At 41.4% G+C, this 21308-nt stretch overlaps 1 protein-coding gene across 4 annotated transcripts in view; it reads left to right on the plus strand.

Annotated features, from left to right (window-relative positions):
* Positions 1-1104: 1104 nt before the first annotated feature.
* LOC116612335 (U11/U12 small nuclear ribonucleoprotein 48 kDa protein) overlaps positions 1105-21308 on the plus strand; it is a 45019-nt gene continuing 24815 nt past the window's right edge. For 3 of the 4 annotated variants that reach the window (XR_007314258.1, XM_048734724.1, XM_048734723.1), the window contains exons 1-12: positions 1105-1406; positions 1901-2014; positions 2411-2474; positions 6364-6406; positions 6809-6857; positions 7770-7918; positions 14550-14669; positions 15036-15151; positions 15473-15552; positions 15871-15910; positions 16469-16566; positions 17328-17412. Coding sequence is in view for 3 of the 4 variants with exons in the window: in XM_048734724.1 (XP_048590681.1) it covers positions 1149-1406; positions 1901-2014; positions 2411-2474; positions 6364-6406; positions 6809-6857; positions 7770-7918; positions 14550-14669; positions 15036-15151; positions 15473-15552; positions 15871-15910; positions 16469-16566; positions 17328-17412 (1216 nt within the window). In the remaining variant the exon portion in view is untranslated. The remainder of the gene's footprint in view (positions 1407-1900; positions 2015-2410; positions 2475-6363; positions 6407-6808; positions 6858-7769; positions 7919-14549; positions 14670-15035; positions 15152-15472; positions 15553-15870; positions 15911-16468; positions 16567-17327; positions 17413-21308) is intronic. The other variant, XM_048734722.1, reaches the window with a different exon arrangement.

Consider the following 21308-nt stretch of genomic DNA (forward strand, 5'->3'; position numbering starts at 1 on the left):
AGTCGCTAAGAAGAGAAGAAGCGCGAATGGCGTCCTAACCGTGATGCTTTGTGCCTATTTGAGACTAAAACCCCATCTCTCCCCCCCCCCCCACAGACAGTTCACAGAATGTGAACTGTTTAATCATTTTAAAAAGAATGTCGATCAACCATTCCTTTGTAATTGTCTACAATTGAAAATATAATAATTTATTAGCAAGAAAAACCACGCGATAGAGGTATATTACCTATTTGATTGATGGTTTCCCAATTCCTCGCTTGGATTAACCGGCTCTATTTCCAGCCATCGATCGCTAGGTCTCGTCTATTCATCGGTCTCACTAAGGAGCACGTACTGCGGGCTCACAGAAACGAGCTGGAAATCGAGCCTAATTAGCCGAATGAAATGGATGCTTTGACTTTGAAGAGCCCTCTTTCTGCGAAGATCTTAGACAGGGCCGTAGCTTGCACGTGGGCAGAGGAATTTTACAAAAGACATGAAAAATAGGGTCTCTCCCCGAAACAAATGAATAACTGCCTAGTACCCAGGCCTCTCAAGTCATTAAACACGAGGTTCCGCTATAAAAGGGAAAGCTCCTCCCACCCCCGGGCTCAAGAACAATCAGTTATCAATCAGCCGTCAATGAAACAACATGTCCGGGCAATTGCTCTAAGCGCTAAATTCAAATTTCATATTCTGAACTAAATTGAATATCATTCCTAGAGTTGTCCATCGAAAAATATTTCTACCTATTGTAAAATAATGCTATACCAAGCTGTTTGCGCTTTAAAATACGAGCATTTTCATCACAGCGCGATAATAATTTATGCAGACGCCAAGAAAAAAAATTAAAATTTTCCACCGAAAACGTGAGTGGACAGCAAATAACACATTTAGCAATCTCTTAACACAACTGTCTTGTTACCTGTGGAAAAATAGTTTTATTCCAGCCGACTTAGGCTCAGAAATAAGCAATTTTAAAGGAGACTTGTAATTTGTAACCGCTAGCGTGGCAGTGTTCTGATTATAACTGCAAATTTGAGCCCGGGTGGGAGGAGCTTTCCGTTTTATAGCGGAACCTCGTGTTTATGGTTTATGAGCCATGGGAAGGTTTGGCGCCCAGCGCGCTTAGTCCGGTCACGCTAGTAAGGTCCTGGGTACGAGGCAGAATGAATGGAATCTTTCTCCTTGAAGAAAGTTTTCTAGCTAAGGCCTTGTTACTGACTAAAACAAGAATCATTTGTTGGTGCGTAACACTAAAGATCGCACACTTGCCTTTGGTTTATATTCAGGCGCGGCTACACAGCTACAAGATGGCGGACCGTGTGAAACAACTAAACGAGATATCGGATGTTTTAGAAAAATCTTCACAAAATTTAGACTCTTTGCTAAAGAAAATAGGCTGGAATAAAAGGCATCTTGTTAAGGTAAACATGCTTTGAGGTGTTAGATGCTTTGTGCTGGAAAGTCAGCGTGAAACGAGAGAAAGAGCGAAGAGATGGTCGATGTTTTTATTGGTGAATTGACGATGTAGATAGAGTTGTAGCTCCCTTGTGATCACTTTTGTATGTAACCATCTTGATCCCGTTTGTTACTCAAATTTTATCGAGGGTAAGGTACAAGATCCAGAAATGAAGACCACCAAAATAATGAGAATATTATCCAGCGAGTGAGAACCTTATGTGTAACTGATAAGAAAACATTATTATTTAGCATTTTGTAAAGTAATAAAAACGAGGACACAAAAAAAACTGTGCTCTCCAGCCCTTTTTACAGTTAGACATTGTCCCTAGTATTAGCGTAAGCTACTGTGTACTATTGTATAGGGGAGTAATTTATTAAAGTATAAGTGACATTGTCTTTTTTTGTACTCTGTTATATCACTATTGCACTAACTCTTGCAACAATGTGTTTGTCGTAGAACAACAGAAACTATGCCAAGTGTCCAATTGATAGCAATCACTTCATGCCATCAACTTCAATAGATAGACACTCTGTGAAGTGCAAGATGGAAAGAGATAATATCAAACCACAGGTAATATCATAGAGCAACTTTCAAAGCTAGTAGATAGCAGGATCCCCCTATCCCCCCCCCCCCCCCCCCATTCACTCTTGCACTCAAAATATACAGTTTCTGCTGGTTCCACAGGCTCCACTTTTAAGAAATGTGGTAGGAGAAGGGTTTGGGGTAACAGCTCCACTTTTAAGTAATGTGGTAGGAGAAGGGTTTGGGGTAACAGCTCCACTTTTAAGTAATGTGGTAGGAGAAGGGTTTGGGGTAACAGCTCCACTTTTAAGTAATGTGGTAGGAGAAGGGTTTGGGGTAACAGCTCCACTTTTAAGTAATGTGGTAGGAGAAGGGTTTAGGGTAACAGCTCCATAAAGCATTTTTCTTGTAGTTTTTTTCTGATGTTTGTGTTGTTTTTTGCAGGATCTGTGCCCAAGCTCTGACTTTTTCTACAATCATTCTCCTGGTGTTGTGTCGGTTAAGATAGGTTAGTAACACTCGTGATTATTGTACAATAGAAAGGCCCAGAGGCCCCTTTGAATTTAAGAGTAATGTTTAGATGTATTTTCCAGCATCGAATCTGTGTTTGTCTTTTAAAAACAACAAAATAAAAAATAAAAAAAAATACATTAACAAAAGTAATAAATGAGGATAAATCTAGAATTTGTTCTTCCGCGAAAAAGATAAATTTCATTATCAAGCTGCATCATTTTGTGTGCTTTTTGGGGGCTTTTGAGTGTTTTAGAAATTTGCATCCCAGTGCTTATTCCAAATCATTCATTTTGTTTTCATTTATTAGCTATGTCTAACTTGCTATAAGTCTTGTCAACCACCTTACCAGCCATGTGTATGCAGAGTTTAGATACATTTATCTTAGCCATGTTCACGGGAAGCAACTTGTCTTGGGGTTAGGGTTGTCTGGGGGTTAGGGTTGTCTGGGGGTTAGGGTTGTCTGGGGGTTAGGGTTGTCTGTGGGTTAGGGTTGTCTTTGGGTTAGGGTTGTCTGTGGGTTAGGGTTGTCTTGGGATTAGGGTTGTCTGGGGGTTAGGGTTGTCTGGGGGTTAGGGTTGTCTGGGGGTTAGGGTTGTCTGTGGGTTAGGGTTGTCTGGGGGTTAGGGTTGTCTTGGGGTTAGGGTTGTCTTTGGGTTAGGGTTGTCTGTGGGTTAGAGTTGTCTGTGGGTTAGGGTTGTCTTGGGATTAGGGTTGTCTGGGGGTTAGGGTTGTCTGGGGGTTAGGGTTGTCTGGGGGTTAGGGTTGTCTGTGGGTTAGGGTTGTCCTGGGGTTAGGGTTGTCTGGGGGTTAGGGTTGTCTTGGGGTTAGGGTTGTCTGGGGGTTAGGGTTGTCTGTGGGTTAGGGTTGTCTGTGGGTTAGGGTTGTCCTGGGGTTAGGGTTGTCCTGGGGGTTAGGGTTGTCTTGGGGTTAGGGTTGTCTTTGGGTTAGGGTTGTCTGTGGGTTAGAGTTGTCTGTGGGTTAGGGTTGTCTTGGGATTAGGGTTGTCTGGGGGTTAGGGTTGTCTGGGGGTTAGGGTTGTCTGGGGGTTAGGGTTGTCTGTGGGTTAGGGTTGTCCTGGGGTTAGGGTTGTCTGGGGGTTAGGGTTGTCTTGGGGTTAGGGTTGTCTGGGGGTTAGGGTTGTCTGTGGGTTAGGGTTGTCTGTGGGTTAGGGTTGTCCTGGGGTTAGGGTTGTCCTGGGGTTAGGGTGGTCTTGGGGTTAGGGTTGTCTTGGGGTTAGGGTTGTCTGGGGGTTAGGGTTGTCTTGGGGTTAGGGTTGTTTTGGGGTTAGGGTTGTCTTGGGGTTAGGGTTGTCTTGGGGTAAGGGTTGTCTGGGGGTTAGGGTTGTCTTTGGGTTAGGTTTGTCTTGGGGTTAGGGTTGTCCTGGGGTTAGGGTTGTCTGGGGGTCAGGGTTGTCTGGGGGTCAGGGTTGTCTTGGGGTGAGGGTTGTCCTGGGGTTAGGGTTGTCTTGGGGTTAGGGTTGTCTGGGTGTTAGGGTTGTCTTGGGGTTAGGGCTGTCTGTGGGTTAGGGTTGTCCTGGGGTTAGGGTTGTCCTGGGGTTAGGGTTGTCCTGGGGTTAGGGTTGTCCTGGGGTTAGGGTTGTCCTGGGGTTAGGGTTGTCCTGGGGTTAGGGTTGTCTTGGGGTTAGGGTTGTCTTGGGGTTAGGGTTGTCCTGGGGTTAGGGTTGTCCTGGGGTTAGGGTTGTCTTGGGGTTAGGGTTGTCTGGGGGTTAGGGTTTTCTGGGGGTTAGGGTTGTCCTGGGGTTAGGGTTGTCTTGGGGTTAGGGTTGTCTTGGGGTTAGGGTTGTCTGTGGGTTAGGGTTGTCTGGGGGTTAGGGTTGTCTTGGGGTTAGAGTTGTCCTGGGGTTAGGGTTGTCCTGGGGTTAGGGTTGTCCTGGGGTTAGGGTTGTCCTGGGGTTAGGGTTGTCTGGGGGTTAGGGTTGTCTGGGGGTTAGGGTTGTCTTGGGGTTAGGGTTGTCTTGGGGTTAGGGTTGTCCTGGGGTTAGGGTTGTCTGGGGGTTAGGGTTGTCTGGGGGTTAGGGTTGTCTGGGGGTTAGGGTTGTCTGGGGGTTAGGGTTGTCTGGGGGTTAGGGTTGTCTTGGGGTTAGGGTTGTCTGGGTGTTAGGGTTGTCTTGGGGTTAGGGTTGTCTTGGGGTTAAGGCTGTCTGTGGGTTAGGGTTGTCCTGGGGTTAGGATTGTCTTGGGGTTAGGGTTGTCCTGGGGTTAAGGTTGTCCTGGGGTTAGGGTTGTCCTTGGGTTAGGGTTGTCTTGGGGTTAGGGTTGTCTGTGGGTTAGGGTTGTCTGGGGGTTAGGGTTGTCTGGGGGTTAGGGTTGTCTGGGGGTTAGGGTTGTCTGGGGGTTAGGGTTGTCTTGGGGTTAGGGTTGTCTTGGGGTTAGGGTTGTCTGTGGGTTAGGGTTGCCCTGGGGTTAGGGTTGTCTTGGGTTAGGGTTAGGGTTGTCCTGGGGTTAGGGTTGTCCTGGGGTTAGGGTTGTCCTGGGGTTAGGGTTGTCTTGGGGTTAGGGTTGTCTTGGGGTTAGGGTTGTCTGGGGGTTAGGGTTGTCTGTGGGTTAGGGTTGTCTTGGGGTTAGGGTTGTCTGTGGGTTAGGGTTGTCTGTGGGTTAGGGTTGTCTGTGGGTTAGGGTTGTCTGGGGGTTAGGGTTGTCTGGGGGTTAGGGTTGTCTTGGGGTTAGGGTTGTCTGGGGGTTAGGGTTGTCTGGGGGTTAGGGTTGTCTTGGGGTTAGGGTTGTCTGTGGGTTAGGGTTGTCTTGGGGTTAGGGTTGTCTGGGGGTTAGGGTTGTCTGGGGGTTAGGGTTGTCTGTGGGTTAGGGTTGTCTTTGGGTTAGGTTTGTCTTGGGGTTAGGGTTGTCCTGGGGTTAGGGTTGTCTGGGGGTCAGGGTTGTCTGGGGGTCAGGGTTGCCTTGGGGTGAGGGTTGTCCTGGGGTTAGCGTTGTCTTGGGGTTAGGGTTGTCTGGGTGTTAGGGTTGTCTTGGGGTTAGGGCTGTCTGTGGGTTAGGGTTGTCCTGGGGTTAGGATTGCCTTTGGGTTAGGGTTGTCTGTGGGTTAGGGTTGTCTGGGGGTTAGGGTTGTCTGGGGGTTAGGGTTGTCTTGGGGTTAGGGTTGTCCTGGGGTTAGGGTTGTCTTGGGGTTAGGGTTGTCCTGGGGTTAGGGTTGTCTTGGGGTTAGGGTTGTCTGTGGGTTAGGGTTGTCTGGGGGTTAGGGTTGTCTGTGGGTTAGGGTTGTCTGGGGGTTAGGGTTGTCTGTGGGTTAGGGTTGTCTGGGGGTTAGGGTTGTCTGGGGGTTAGGGTTGTCTTGGGGTTAGGGTTGTCTGGGGGTTAGGGTTGTCTGGGGGTTAGGGTTGTCTGGGGGTGAGGGTTGTCTGTGGGTTAGGGTTGTCTGTTTTTAGGGTTGTCTGGGGGTTAGGGTTGTCCTAGGGTTAGGGTTGTCCTGGGGTAAGGGTTGTCTGTGGGTTAGGGTTGTCTGTGGGTTAGGGTTGTCTGGGGGTTAGGGTTGTCTGTGGGTTAGGGTTGTCTTGGGGTTAGGGTTGTCTGGGGGTTAGGGTTGTCTTAGGGTTAGGGTTGTCCTGGGGTTAGGGTTGTCTGGGGGTTAGGGTTGTCTGTGGGTTAGGGTTGTCTGTGGGTTAGGGTTGTCTGGGGGTTAGGGTTGTCTGTGGGTTAGGGTTGTCTGTGGGTTAGGGTTGTCTGTGGGTTAGGGTTGTCTGTTGGTTAGGGTTGTCTGTGGGTTAGGGTTGTCTGTGGGTTAGGGTTGTCTGTGGGTTAGGGTTGTCTTGATGATTTATGGTGTCAACCTCCTTTTCTCACTTTAAGTAATTAATAACAGTACAAGCATTATCTATATTTCCTATTACAAAATTGATTTCTTTTCTAAAGATAAAAAAGAATACAACAGTTTTAAGCAGCTGGATAATCCAGGGTGAGTGAAACATTCTTTGACATTCAATTCATTAATCACCTAAACTTAAAATAAAGCTAGCTGGAAATAATTTCCAATTAAATGTTGACTTTTTTTAATTCAAGAGTAAAGCTAATTGTGATTATTTTTTATTAAAATTGTGCCTGGCAAACATAAAATTATTCCTCTCATTTTTAACATACTCCTGAAGATTTAGAGTAAACAACCTGTCAGTCAGCTCATCAATCACTGAACAAAGTGGGCTGGTGGTTACGCTAGCCCATACATCCCTTCCCTTTTGTAGCTTGAAAACTTAGAATAATAAAAAGACTGAAATTTTGAAACTGTGTAAATGATATGCAAATATGCTAGCTATTTTTTCACGATTTTTAATCTTTCAATTTTGACGTGATTTTTTTACAGAGGTGAGCAAAGTGGAACAAAACAAGATACCATCCCCCCTCTAGAAAAGGTACATTAAGTGTTCAGTGTACATACCCCAGCCAGAGACATTTATTGAAAAAGGGATATAATAAACAACTGTCTACCGGAAATTATCCTTTAAGATAAGAATGCGGTCCCCACACCTGAACTGGGTACAAGACAAGGTACAAGAGGCTCTCTCAGACAGCCCAAAAAAATGGAAGTAGCAGTGGTATCCCTTATTTTACCAGGCAAACCTTTTCAACCAAAGGAGCCCTGGGAATTGGGGAAATAGTGCCAATATTGGGACAGGTATCTTAAAGTCTGTAGATCCCACTTGACAAGTTTTGTTTTTGTTTTGAATATTCAAAACTATCATCATCTTCCAGAACAAAAATTTCCCTGTATTATTAGATCCTTTATAAATTAGGATGTTTTAGTTGTAGGATGGGTTGAAATTGACTGTGATTCAAGCAGAATTCAATACATCTAATTTGCATAGGGCTTCATAGCCTACGCAACCATCTATCAAGCAAGTTGTGTCTTGGGGCTTTAATATATAGCAATCCCTGAATATACTTGAGTTCTTTTTCCTCTGCAAAGGTTTTGTCAAATGGATTTTGTGTCATAGTTTTTCCTTTTTTCTTTTAGTGATTTGCCTGGCCTTGAAATACCTAGTAAATTTGATGATTTCTGAGGCACATCTACATTTAAGTATTTTCTAAAACAGCTCTTTTCCCCCTTTAATACTGATCTCAACTACACCAGGTCTTTTGTCCATTCTTGTGGATGCCACAATTCTTGACTCGTTTGTTTTGTTATGTAGTTTGTATATTATTATCTACTTCTATTGTGGTTTTATTGTAATTTATCTTTAGTGGACCTTGTCCAGTTCATGCTAAACCCTTTGGGTTAATACTCAATAAATACTTAGTAAAGTTGTTAAAAAATATTTTTGCAGGCATCTTGGTCAAACCCTGGAATTAGTGACGTTATAACTGGTGACATGTTATCCACGGGAACAAAATCCATGAAATCTGATAACCAGAGCACAAGTACAGTGACTCCATGGCAACCATCAGCCAATGAGAAGGGTCTACAAGAAATACGGTAAGCCATGCTTGAGGTAAAACAGTCTTGTGTTTGGTGCACAGATGTCCGACTGCCTATTACTATAATATAGACAACTCAATGCACTGTGTGATAGATAGAAAGGTTCTTTTATTAGACGCTTATTCAGAGTTGTACATCGCTATAAGGCTAACAAAACTTGGAAAAGGAAGAAAGATTTTAAAGTATCTGTCACTATACATTCCTACTTTTAAAGCAGTCGTGAATGAGTTTGGCTACCTATTTTTTATATTTACCAAGGGAGGTCTATAAACTGTTTGAAAAGTAAGTTATTATTTATATTAATATTATCTGCTTAGATCTTTTTTTCTTTCATAACCTCGATCATCTTGTTTCTATAACACTCTGTCCGAAAATGCTGCTCGTCTTCTATTGTATGAGTATCCCAAGAATGTCATAATCTCTCTTCTCTTGATATGGCCTCTGACATTACCCACTTTCTATTTCGAGACAGTGACAAATGGTTCTTAGGCGTGTAAGCGGGATTATGAATGTTTATGAGAAAACTTTCGAGTTCGAAGAAAGTTTTAAATGTTCGAAAGGTTCTTAGTAAGTTTTTTTTGGCCAGGGTTTTTGGAATCATTAAAAATTTCACCGACCAAGCACTGAAATTCCATATCTTGTGATCTTTGCTTAAAAATGACTTTGTGATATTGTAGATCAGTGCCGAGTTTAATGACCAAGAGCCAGGTCTCGCCCAGGCTGCAAGAGTGTGATTCCAAAAATATCCCCCCACTTTCTATGTACCTCTATGGTTCCACCGAATGCGTTCTTTCCTGGAAAGAGATCTCTTTCTACACTACCTCCCTGGCTCAACAGAAAGCGTTCTCTCTTTGTTTGTTTACGGAAACAAGAAGTAGCTTTGTTGTATCGATGTTTTGCTGATAGCCAATTAGCAATGTGATACAAGCAATTCAATCAGTAGCCTTGCTATATCGATGTTATGACGGTAGCCGGTAAGCAGTGTGACACAAATCATCAAGTTGTTTATTCGGTACTCTTGAAGGTGGCTTTTAGCTATGAGGGGAAAAATCCGTCCAATCAGTACCATTTATATATCGGTGTTTTATACACAGTTTCAAGGAGGTAAAAACCGTCCAATCAGTACTCTCCATGTATTGATGTTTTATACTCAGCTTCCAACCATAGCAAATATCGTATTTCTTTTAAACTGAGCTCGAGTTGACTTTGTCACCTCGGCATTCGGTAGCAAGGTCACTTAACGGTGAAAATGGTTCCCTTCTCTGCATCCAATACAAATTCTCGTGTTTTTTATTCAATATCCTCGCATTTCGCGCTATTTTTTTTCTCCCATCTCAACACTTGCTTCGGCGCTTTCGCTCCCTTCCTCGACACGCCCACAGCGCATCAAGCGCTTGATAATCGACGAGCCATCAATACAACTGGCCACCCCGCTCAACACGTTCGCAAACGCGCACAGTCCCACATAGATGTACAATGGGAAGACAACGCCTTTCGCCGTGTCTGGGCCCGTGGACCCTGGTATGTAATCTCCGAACCCTACTGTACTAAATGTCACATGGAAGCAGTAGATTCCTTCAAGCAAGGTCCATTGCTCCGTTTTTTGGGTCGTTGCGGCGCCTATCAGGATAAGCCCCCACAAGATAAAGAACCCCAGGACGGAGCTCTTCTCGTTCAAGTACCTGGGGTTCTCTCGGCCAAACAGTTTCCGTTCAATGGCGGCGATCAGTTTCCGCTGTGCGACGAGCATGTGTTCGCCTATGGCTTGTAGTAGAAGGAGACTTGTGGGAATAGAGAACGCGGCGAAGAATATGTAGAAGATCCTGCCGCCGTTTGTCTTGGGAGGCACATTACCGTAACCTGGAAAGAAAGAACACAACGCTAGTGACCAAAGATCATATCAAATACCTATCGAGATAAGATAAGATCATATCCCAGTTAAATAACTATCGAGATAAGATACATATCAACATCTCTTCTTGCATTTTGCGAAATAAAAGATGGCCAATCACGCCGCCATTTTACACCTTATACCGATTCACAGAAAGCATCTTTTACCCAATTGTCGATGTTTATTTCTCTTTTTGAGTAATCTATTTTATTTTATTTTCAAATTCTCATGGACGCCTTGCTGATTTAAATAACCAGGATGCAGTGCATTCTGGGAGGATGTTTTCGCGAGTATTTGCGTTTATGAATACTTAAGCACAATCTTACACTTGTCTCAAAATTAATTTTTTCCATCTGCATTGTTAGACATCTTCGTGCGAATTTAGTAGTTTAAAGGTCTCTAACCGCCGTACTAGGATTATATGATAGAAATGTCCAAGCAAAGAAATGTTTTCCAGTCTTCATAAATACAGAAAACTTTTAGGCGGTTTTGATTCCAAACCAAACCCAACTAAAGCTCAGTGACATGAAATTGGCTTTTTAACTTACACAGACAAATACCTAAGAATTCAACCTTATCGATAAAGAAAGAAAGCAAGAAAGCTAACCCTTATATATAGCACAAGAAAGCTAGCCCTCATATATAGCACAAGAAAGCTAACCCTTATGTATAGCACAAGAAAGCTAACCCTCATATATAGCACAAGAAAGCTAGCCCTCATATATAGCACAAGAAAGCTAACCCTCATATATAGCACAAGAAAGCTAACCCTCATATATAGCACAAGAAAGCTAACCCTTATGTATAGCACAAGAAAGCTAACCCTTATGTATAGCACAAGAAAGCTAACCCTCATATATAGCACAAGAAAGCTAGCCCTCATATATAGCACAAGAAAGCTAACCCTCATATAAAGCACAAGAAAGCTAGCCCTTATATATAGCACAAGAAAGCTAGCCCTTATGTATAGCACAAGAAAGCTAACCCTCATATATAGCACAAGAAAGCTAACCCTTAGATATAGCACAAGAAAGCTAACCCTCATATATAGCACAAGAAAGCTAACCCTCATATATAGCACAAGAAAGCTAACCCTTATGTATAGCACAAGAAAGCTAACCCTTATGTATAGCACAAGAAAGCTAACCCTTATATATAGCACAAGAAAGCTAGCCCTCATATATAGCACAAGAAAGCTAACCCTCATATATAGCACAAGAAAGCTAACCCTCATATATAGCACAAGAAAGCTAACCCTTATGTATAGCACAAGAAAGCTAACCCTTATGTATAGCACAAGAAAGCTAACCCTGATATATAGCACAAGAAAGCTAGCCCTCATATATTGTTGTGAATTTAAAAGAACATTTATTTGAAGATGGATAATGATTTTGTAGTAGTTACAGTTGATTTTTGGATCTGCTCGCTGTCTCTGTTCACTGTCTTCTCGTTCTATCGTTCTGTCGTACCAGCGTGTTTCATACCGTTTTATCAGGAAAAGGCTAGGCGTCTATTTACACAGCTGCAACAAGTATCTATTGTGATCAACTAATCTCTTAATTAAAAATAGTTTAGATAATTAGATCTCAGGAATAATTTACATAATCACGATTGCTCAATCTCCGACAATATAGCACAAGAAAGCTAACCCTTATATATATAGCACAAGAAAGCTAACCCTTATATATAGCACAAGAAAGCTAACCCTTATATATAGCACAAGAAAGCTAACCCTTATATATAGCACAAGAAAGCTAACCCTTATGTATAGCACAAGAAAGCTAACCCTTATATATAGCACAAGAAAGCTAACCCTTATATATAGCACAAGAAAGCTAACCCTTATATATAGCACAAGAAAGCTAACCCTTATATATAGCACAAGAAAGCTAACCCTTATATATAGCACAAGAAAGCTAACCCTTATATATAGCACAAGAAAGCTAACCCTTATATATAGCACAAGAAAGCTAACCCTTATATATAGCACAAGAAAGCTAACCCTTATGTATAGCACAAGAAAGCTAACCCTTATATATAGCACAAGAAAGCTAACCCTTATATATAGCGCAAGAAAGCTAACCCTTATATATAGCGCAAGAAAGCTAGCCCTTATATATAGCACAAGAAAGCTAACCCTTATGTATAGCACAAGAAAGCTAACCCTTATATATAGCACAAGAAAGCTAACCCTTATATATAGCGCAAGAAAGCTAACCCTTATATATAGCGCAAGAAAGCTAGCCCTTATATATAGCACAAGAAAGCTAACCCTTATGTATAGCACAAGAAAGCTAACCCTTATGTATAGCACAAGAAAGCTAGCCCTTATGTATAGCGCAAGAAAGCTAACCCTTATATATAGCACAAGAAAGCTAACCCTCATATATAGCTCAAGAAAGCTAACCCTTATATATAGCACAAAAAAGCTAACCCTTATATATAGCGCAAGAAAGCTAGCCCTTATATATAGCACAAGAAAGCTAACCCTTATATATAGCACAAGAAAGCTAACCCTTATGTATAGCACAAGAAAGCTAACCCTTATGTATAGCACAAGAAAGCTAACCCTTATGTATAGCACAAGAAAGCTAACCCTTATGTATAGCGCAAGAAAGCTAACCCTTATGTATAGCGCAAGAAAGCTAACCCTGATATATAGCACAAGAAAGCTAACCCTCATATATAGCTCAAGAAAGCTAACCCTTATATATAGCACAAAAAAGCTAACCCTTATATATAGCGCAAGAAAGCTAGCCCTTATATATAGCACAAAAGAAAGCTAACCCTTATATAGCACAAGAAAGCTAACCCTTATATAGCACAAGAAAGCTAACCCTTATACATATTTTGGAGTATTTTAAGGCTGAAAATATTCTTAGCGATATTCTTAAATTTTATGCTTATGAAATATAGTACCCAATGAATTATTAGGAAGAGAATTACACAAATGATTAATAGCAATAATTATTCAAGGTTGTTACACAATTTGAAACTACATTTCAGAACACATCCGATTAATAATAAAGCAATATTTTGCCGCTATCTGGGCCTCGGCATGTTCTTAGCATCGTATATTCTGTATATTTAAAAAAACCTGCTTCCGTGAATTAATTTTAAAAAAAATATTTATCTATTACGTCTTGAGCGATTTTAAAGTCAGTTTATCACTGAACAATCTTCATTAAATTCCCAACAACTCGATGAATTCACCTCCTATTAAAAACGAGGTGTGCAGGTGAAAACATGCTTTAGTGTTATGGCGTGTTGAACGAAATTACATATGAATTTCCTTTAAAATGTTCGTATAAAGATTTGGAATACTATGATGTGATGTTCGCTTAACAAATTTTGTTTACTTCTCAGAGTTGACATTTTCAGCTTAAATCTCTCAACGAATATTTAAATTACAAAGATATCGAGCCAGTGCAGGTGTTCTATAAATCTAAAAGAGATCCGTAGATATAAAAGAGATCCATAGATATAAAAGAGATCCATAGATATAAAAGAGAACAAATTATTATAAGTAGTATCCTTATCAAGTCAAAACTTTTATTTGTCACCCCTTGCACGAAGAACTACCTTTTTGACACATTACCTATTTAGCCAGTCGAGAGATCACTGTTAACCGGCTACTTACTCTTAACTACTTACCAACGGTAGTCATTATCTGAAGGCATAGGCCATACGAGGCAATATAAGCCGTGTCTTCAAGCGCCGCGAATGAAAATATCCCTATGATCAAAATTAGAACAAGTGCCATTAACACGACTAGAGTCTTCCTAAAGTCTGCCATGTTTGTCGAGTTTCCAAAAATGACAATGTCCTGTTAAAGTGATTATGGATTTCCATAGCAACGGGGTATTTTAATCTCCCTAGCTTACTTTGAATGGTGCGGATCTTATTGTAGAACTTGAATAACCTATAATTGTTATCAAAACATTTGAACATTTTAGACAATTTAATAGTCTTTTTTGACAGTTATTTTGAAACTGAACAAAAATGGACTGTTAAATGCAGTATACTGTCTGATATCATACAGGAAGCAAGAAATTTGACGAATTCGTGCGCGTTTTTTCTACCCGTCACTCACGCTGAGATCACCGTATTATTATTTTTTTTCTATCATTTTCCTACCTCGCGACGAATAATATTTTTTGCGATATCAGAAATGTTAATCCTTATTTATTCAATCATAAGAATGCGACAATTTCACCAAATCTCTGAAAGCCATGTCAAGCGAAGCAAATCTTCCTTCAACTTGCAATGCAACAACGACAAATAAAAAATGAAGGAGAACGAGATTCACGGGGAAGTTTGTCTCGCAAAGCTGCGAAAAGAAGAAACCAATTCTACCTTACTTGCAACTTGCAACACAACAATAAAATGCATTGCAATGGACTTTTAAAAGACGTTACCTCGACGTTTTTATTACAAATTACGTCTGTTTTTGTTTGGCGTATGATAAACATTGTTCTATTTGTTTTGTAAAACAATACAATACAATACAAAACATTTTATTGTACCACAAGATGAAATTACAATACAATACTAAATACTTTAATACGAAACGAAACTTAGATAAGAACGAAACTTACAAAAACGAATATTAAACATACATGAAGATATACATGGCAAAAGGTTATGAAAGATATACATGGTAAGAGGTTATGAAATTTCTTTTAATTGAATCGGCTAGAGGGTAGGTGCTTGGCTGAGTAGTCAATTTTATTTCAGGGCCATAAGCCGATGGGTGGAGGTCCCTCCTGGTTACCACCATCTCGACATCCGGGTACTAGACGAGAACGCCATCAAGTCATGGATACACGAGAACCTGCCCAGGACACAGTATTTGAGGTGCTCGTGTAAACAGTCTGCAAGTAAACGTCTGACTAAGACCACGTCTACACAGTATTCTTTCTTGATTTTTTTAGCTTTGTTGTTAATTATGGTAATTCGGTTGTATTTCTTATTTATTTTTATTTGTCGTCAAAAGATCTGATTATTAAGCCCTGACTTTATCCTTCCTTTAAATGCCCAAATGCCACAATAAAAAAACACTTTTAAATGGAGGTCTCTTGGTTTACAAGACAAAGATTAGAATAATTATTAATGAACTGGTGGCTTGCATTAGCACATGGGATCACCAGCTATATTGTAAGGTTACGCCCTGCGTCAGGTCAGACAGACAATAGATAAATGAATGATCGGATTTCTCCACAGCTCGGTACCGGATGGAAACACCTCTCTCGTGAATTTCATCTTGTCGTGCCTGAAGGAGCCAAGAGTCGCCAGCCCTGGCGGTATGAGAGACCAACTGCTGGACCTGATGGGCGAAGGTAACAAACTCTTGACCGGTTACATGATGGTGATGATAATGGTTATGGTGGTAGTGGTGATGATGATAGTGATGGTGATGGTGATGGTGATGGTGATGGCAAATATGATGGTGATGCTGGTGGTGATGGAGACGGTGATGATAATGGTTATGGTGGTGGTAGTGGTGATGGTAATGGTGATGGTGGCGGTGGTGATGGTGATGATGATGGTGATGCGGTGGTGATGATGATGATGATGATGGTGATGGTTATGATGATGGTGGTGGTAGTGGTAGTTTAAGACATTAAAATATATGTTTTAGACCCTTGTATCTCCTGTAGAATCTACGGATGACTTTTTGCTGGATCTCTGGAAATTCCTCGCCATCTCCATCACATGTAATAAACATGCGATAACAGAGGTAAAAAAAAAAGTGGTTCTAGAATGTGTACCAATACAACATTTTACCATTGGGAAGCGCACCAAACAAACTCCTGGACAGAAACAAAAATCAGCAATCCCTGAAGACAATTATGATGTTTCGACCTAGAGCCTACAGTCACGGTGGCGTGATTGGAAGCCAGTTTAGTGTGGCTGATGTATCCGCTTAAAAGATTTTGAATGACGAAAGCCAGATGATTATTTAGCTGTTTGAAGCCAGATGATTATTTAGCTGTTGGAAATCGTCGGCGAGAATATTGACAACTACAGTAAACATTTCCAATTTTTTTGGTTCCAGGGGCAAAGAATCTCTGCTGAAAATGTTCCAGAAGATACAGGTGATTATATAAAAGAAATGTTTATGTACTTTTCATCACAAAGATTGTCGTGATCCCTAACACCACAGTTGTAATTAATAATCATCGTCATCATCATCACCACCATCATCATCATTATCACCATCATCATCATTATCACCACCATCATTGCCATTATCATTGTCATCACCATCATTATCATCGTTATCACCACCACCATCATCACCACCATTATCATCACATCACTCTTTTTTCTTTTTTTGCATTATCATAAACAAAGTCATTGTCATCATTAGCAAAACAGCATCACATTCACCATCATCTTTACCAACAGAGGCATCATGGTAATCGGCATCAATGACATCAACATTTGCATCATAATTGTCATCGTTATCATCAACAGAGGCATCATGGTAATTGGTATCAGTGACATCGTCTACATTTGCATCACAATTGTAATCGTTATCATCATGGTTATTACTGTTATAGTCATCGACATCAATGTTATTGTCATTATCTACATCATGGTGGTCGTCATCAGTTTAGTGTTCATCGTATCATTCTTTGATGTTTTCACAGAAGAACTAAATATAGAGAAGGCTCCACTTCCCATGTCACGCGTGGACTTTGACCTCACTGTCAGTCAGCGATTAGCAATGTATGATTACGTCATCCAGGTGAGCGCTGATTGGCCTATATTATATAATATGATATTTCGGCGACAGCGCTGAAAAACGCAAGACTATTTATAGTACAACGCTGTTAAATCAACCCTAAATCAAACGTAAAATTTTTGTAAAACAAAGTTAAAATAACGGCATTGTGTTAAGTTTAACTTCCCTATTTGGAAAGAAAACTTCAATCATTTTTTTCATATAAAGCAGTGCGGCGCGCGCTACCGTGGCCACCTTGTCAGTATGAGATGTAAACCAATTTAAATCAATAAGAATGCAGGAAATTTGCTATCTGATCCGACGTACGCTACCGTGACTACCTTGCCAGTTTGAGATGTAAACCAATTTAAACCAATAAGAATGCAAGAAATGTGCTATCTGATACGACGTACGCTACCGTGGCCACCTTGCAAGTTTGAGATGTAAACCAATTTAAACCAATAAGAATGCAAGAAATTTGCTATTTGAATGTCATAAACTTCACTAGCCAGCAAACATGGCAAAGTAGTACTTATGGACATCAGAACACGACGGACTCTCCTAGTTACGAAGTTTCTGCATGCTAATCGGCAAATTTCTTACATTGTTGTATTTGTGGCCACGGTAGCGCGTCGCTTAAATACAGCGGCTTGAATCAGCGTTTCGTGGATTCACTCGAGCGGTTAAACACTACGTTTATCATGATTTTTGTTCTGTGCACCCGCTTGCGCATATTCTTCTCAGCGGTCACTCAACACTGACTATGGATTGTTTTCTCTGTATAGACGGCAAAGACGCGCAAGCGCAATGCTCGTGATGATCTCAGTGGACTAGTAGCTTCTGATGACCCGGATGCAGCTAGCAACCAAGGTGAAGTACCCTATAGTACGCGCTCTTTCATTGGCAGACTTAGTTAACCAATAAGAATAACGATTGAATTCTCCTAGTTATCAAATTCGTGTCAATCAAAACAGTGAAACAACTTTCTGAATGTTTCTCTTGGTGGCCACGGTAACGTGCGTCGCATGGTTAACTTCGTATTGGTTGCCACGGTAGCGCGCGTCGCACTTAACACTTTGTATTGGTGGCCACGGTAGCGCGCGTCGCACTATAACACTTTTTATTATACGGCAACAACCACTTCCGATGGGATGGCGCACCCTGATTGGCTGTTGAGCGGTCCGGATCCTCCTGTAACGACCGCGGTCGTTACAAAAAATTTTCCGGACCGACGGCTCACTCCGGGAAATTAACAACACTGTAATAGCGATTTGTTGCCACTTTTCTGCAAGGATGAGTTTCAATAGTTATATTCAGACAGTGCACCTTTCTTCTTTAACAGTTGCTTCTGGGAGTTTCGCTAATGTTCGTGAAGATTTTGTTCGCAATGACCATTTAGTGAAATACAGTTCGTATTTCCACACAATGCATTTAATTATTCACAAATGCAGAACTTCTAATTAAAGACATTTTCTGAAATTCTACCAACAATTTTGTGAAATAATTTAGTCCCAATTGGTCGTAACTGGCTGTAACTAAAAAAATAGACAAAAAATAGACATACGGTAGCATGTAGTGACCAACAGTTGTAGTAGTCCATATCGAATCGACGGTTGGTCTCGGCCTCTCCAAACACTTGGCAGTGGTTCTGTCATGGTCTATAAAGCTGCGATACTGTCCGGTTTTGATTGTATATTAGTATTAATAAATGCAAAGAGAGAGCAAATGCCAACTGCATGACGAGGTCGCAATCATTAAATTAGGCAATTTCTAGACAACGCGCAATATGATGGCCAAACCTTTATAACTCAGTGGTAAAATTTTATATCATGTTTTTTTTATTGCTTTCCCATATTTTTCAACATTCCCTTCGTATTACGACTACAATAGCCCTGTTCCAAATTTATATGCACCCTGGACTTTGTCACTCTCAAACTAAATCGGGAATAATGTCACTCCATACAACAGCAGCATCGTATTCATTCGCCATGATACACGAAGGCCCTTAAATTGCATGGAGTTGCAGAAAAATCGCCATCCAAATCGCCGCTAATTTGCAGCCTGTTTGCACGCAAGATTTGGGCGCGACAAAAATCGCTGCTAAAATCGCACCTCGTGTCACGCGACAAAAGTTGCTAGTGTAAAAAGGACTTAACACTTAGTATTGATGGCCACGAAAGCGCGTGTCGCATGGTTTACTTTGTCTTGGTGGCCACCGTAGCGCGCGCGCGTAGAGTTTGTGTTTGCTCCTCCGTTACTTGATCCTCCTTTACTTGCGACATAGATAGATAGATAGATGCCTTTTTTAATGAGGGATTCACTTAATATCACAATGATAATGTACGCATGGCCCACAACAGAAACAAAATAAATAAAAGCTATTTACAAATCTGTTTACAGCAAAATCTTTGACGAAACTATTTACAATAACAATCCTTTGCTGATTTATAAACTTATTTACAGTGTTGTGATGTATTCTCTTAGTTTTGCGGAGAAGGCGGTGATTGACTTGGCTTCTTTGATTTCTAGTGGCAATTCATTTCACCTTTTAGCTGCTACAAACTTAAAGCTGTTTTTTGCTAATGTAGTCCGAGCCTTTGGAAGTACTAAGTTATGGTTTGCTGCATTTTTAGTGTTCTTGTTATGTACATCACTACACTTAACGAACATATCTCTGATATAGCATGGGGTCATATTGTTCATTGCCTTAAAGAGCAAAACAAGTTGTAGGTAGATTATTCTTTTGTCGAAGGGGACAATATTTAGTTCTTCAAAAAGTGGTTTTGAAGGTGCATCCCATTTCTTATCGAGGATAACCCGCGCACATCGTTTCTGGAACTTGACCATATCGTCGATGTGTTGCTTTTTGGTCGAGCCCCAGACGATAGCACCATAGTCTAATATTGGCTGTATGAGCGAATGGTAGAACAGGGTTCTTGCTTTAGGTGACAGGAATTTCTTTGTCCTTTTTAACAAGCCTAGTCGCTTGGGGATCTCATTGTGAATGTACTTGAGGTCGTTGTCCCAGGTTAAGGAGTTGTCTAATCTTATGCCAAGCAGTTTAACTTCATTGACACATTCAAGCTGGCCATTTTCTGTGCTGACTGTCAAATCCTTTCCTGCCAATTTGCGCAACTTTGGCCTGCTACAGATAAGCATTGATTTGGTTTTGCTTTGGTTCAAAACCATTTTGTTTTCATTCGCCCATCCGTTCACCTTTTTTAGCTCTTCAGTAAGAATAGACTCAACCTCACTAACGCTACTTCCACTTGCGACTTGTGTTGTATCATCTGCATATATCTCGAGTGCCCTGTTGGAGACTTCAAGTGGTAAGTCATTAATAAACAGGATAAACATTAAGGGACCTAAAATCGAGCCCTGGGGAACGCCTGCAGTAATGGGCTGCGAATATGATAGCTGACCACTTATTGTGACTTTCTGTTTTCGGTCTTCTAGATAAAACTTGAACCAATTTAGTGACTTTCCAGAGACGCCATATATGGAGAGCTTCTTAATAAGCGTGTCATGGTCTACTAAATCAAACGCCTTTCGGTAGTCTATGAGGTTCAAGCCAAATATTAGTCCCTGATCCATATTTCCAATGAGATAGTCAATCAACTTTACTAGGGCAGTATCGCACGAGTGATAGGGACGGAAACCTGACTGGTTACTATTTAATAGCTTGTGGCTCTTTAGGTGTTCATATAAGCAAACGTGTATGTGTCTTTCAATAACGTTGGACAGGGCAGGTAAAATACTGATGGGCCGGTAGTTATCAACACTCAGGCGGTCTCCAGCTTTATATATTGGACAGACTTTCGCCTCTTTCCTGCGCGCAGGGAACCGTCCAGTTTTTATACTTTGGTTGATGATCTTAGTCAACGATGGAGCTATGGCTGGGGCTGAAGCCATAGACCTTTTTGATACCCGCATTTGGATCTGAACCACTGAACGAGTCTCTTTTTGTTGCCTGATTCCCACAGCTAGAGTAGCCTTAGGTACAGCATCACAAGACATGTAAACGTATCTACTTCCCAACCATCGATCCGTCCTCGCCAGCTAATGTAGCCATGGATACAGCATCGCAAGACACGTATCTACTTCTCAACGATCGATCTGTATTCGCCAGCTAATGTAGCCATGGGTAGTGCATCGCAAGACACGTATCTACTTCTCAACGATCGATCTGTATTCGCCAGCTAATGTAGCCATGGATACAGCATCGCAAGACACGTATCTACTTCTCAACGATCGATCTGTATTCGCCAACTAATGTAGCCATGGGTACAGCATCGCAAGACACGTATCTACTTCTCAACCATCGATCTGTATTCGCCAACTAATGTAGCCATGGATACAGCATCGCAAGACACGTATCTACTTCTCAACCATCGATCTGTATTCGCCAACTAATGTAGCCATGGGTACACCATCGCAAGACACGTATCTACTTCTCAACGATGGATCTGTATTCGCCAACTAATGTAGCCATGGGTACAGCATCGCAAGACACGTATCTACTTCCCAACGATCGATCTGTCCTAGCCAGCTAGAGTAGCCATGGGTACAGTATCGCAAGACACGTATCTACTTCTCAACGATCGATCTGTCCTAGCCAGCTAGAGTAGCCATGGGTACAGTATCGCAAGACACGTATCTACTTCTCAACGATCGATCTGTCCTAGCCAGCTAGAGTAGCCATGGGTACAGTATTGCAAGACACGTATCTACTTCTCAACCATCGATCTGTCATCGCCGGAGGAGAG

Source organism: Nematostella vectensis, chromosome 11, assembly GCF_932526225.1.
Source record: "Nematostella vectensis chromosome 11, jaNemVect1.1, whole genome shotgun sequence".
Lineage (NCBI taxonomy): Eukaryota > Metazoa > Cnidaria > Anthozoa > Actiniaria > Edwardsiidae > Nematostella > Nematostella vectensis.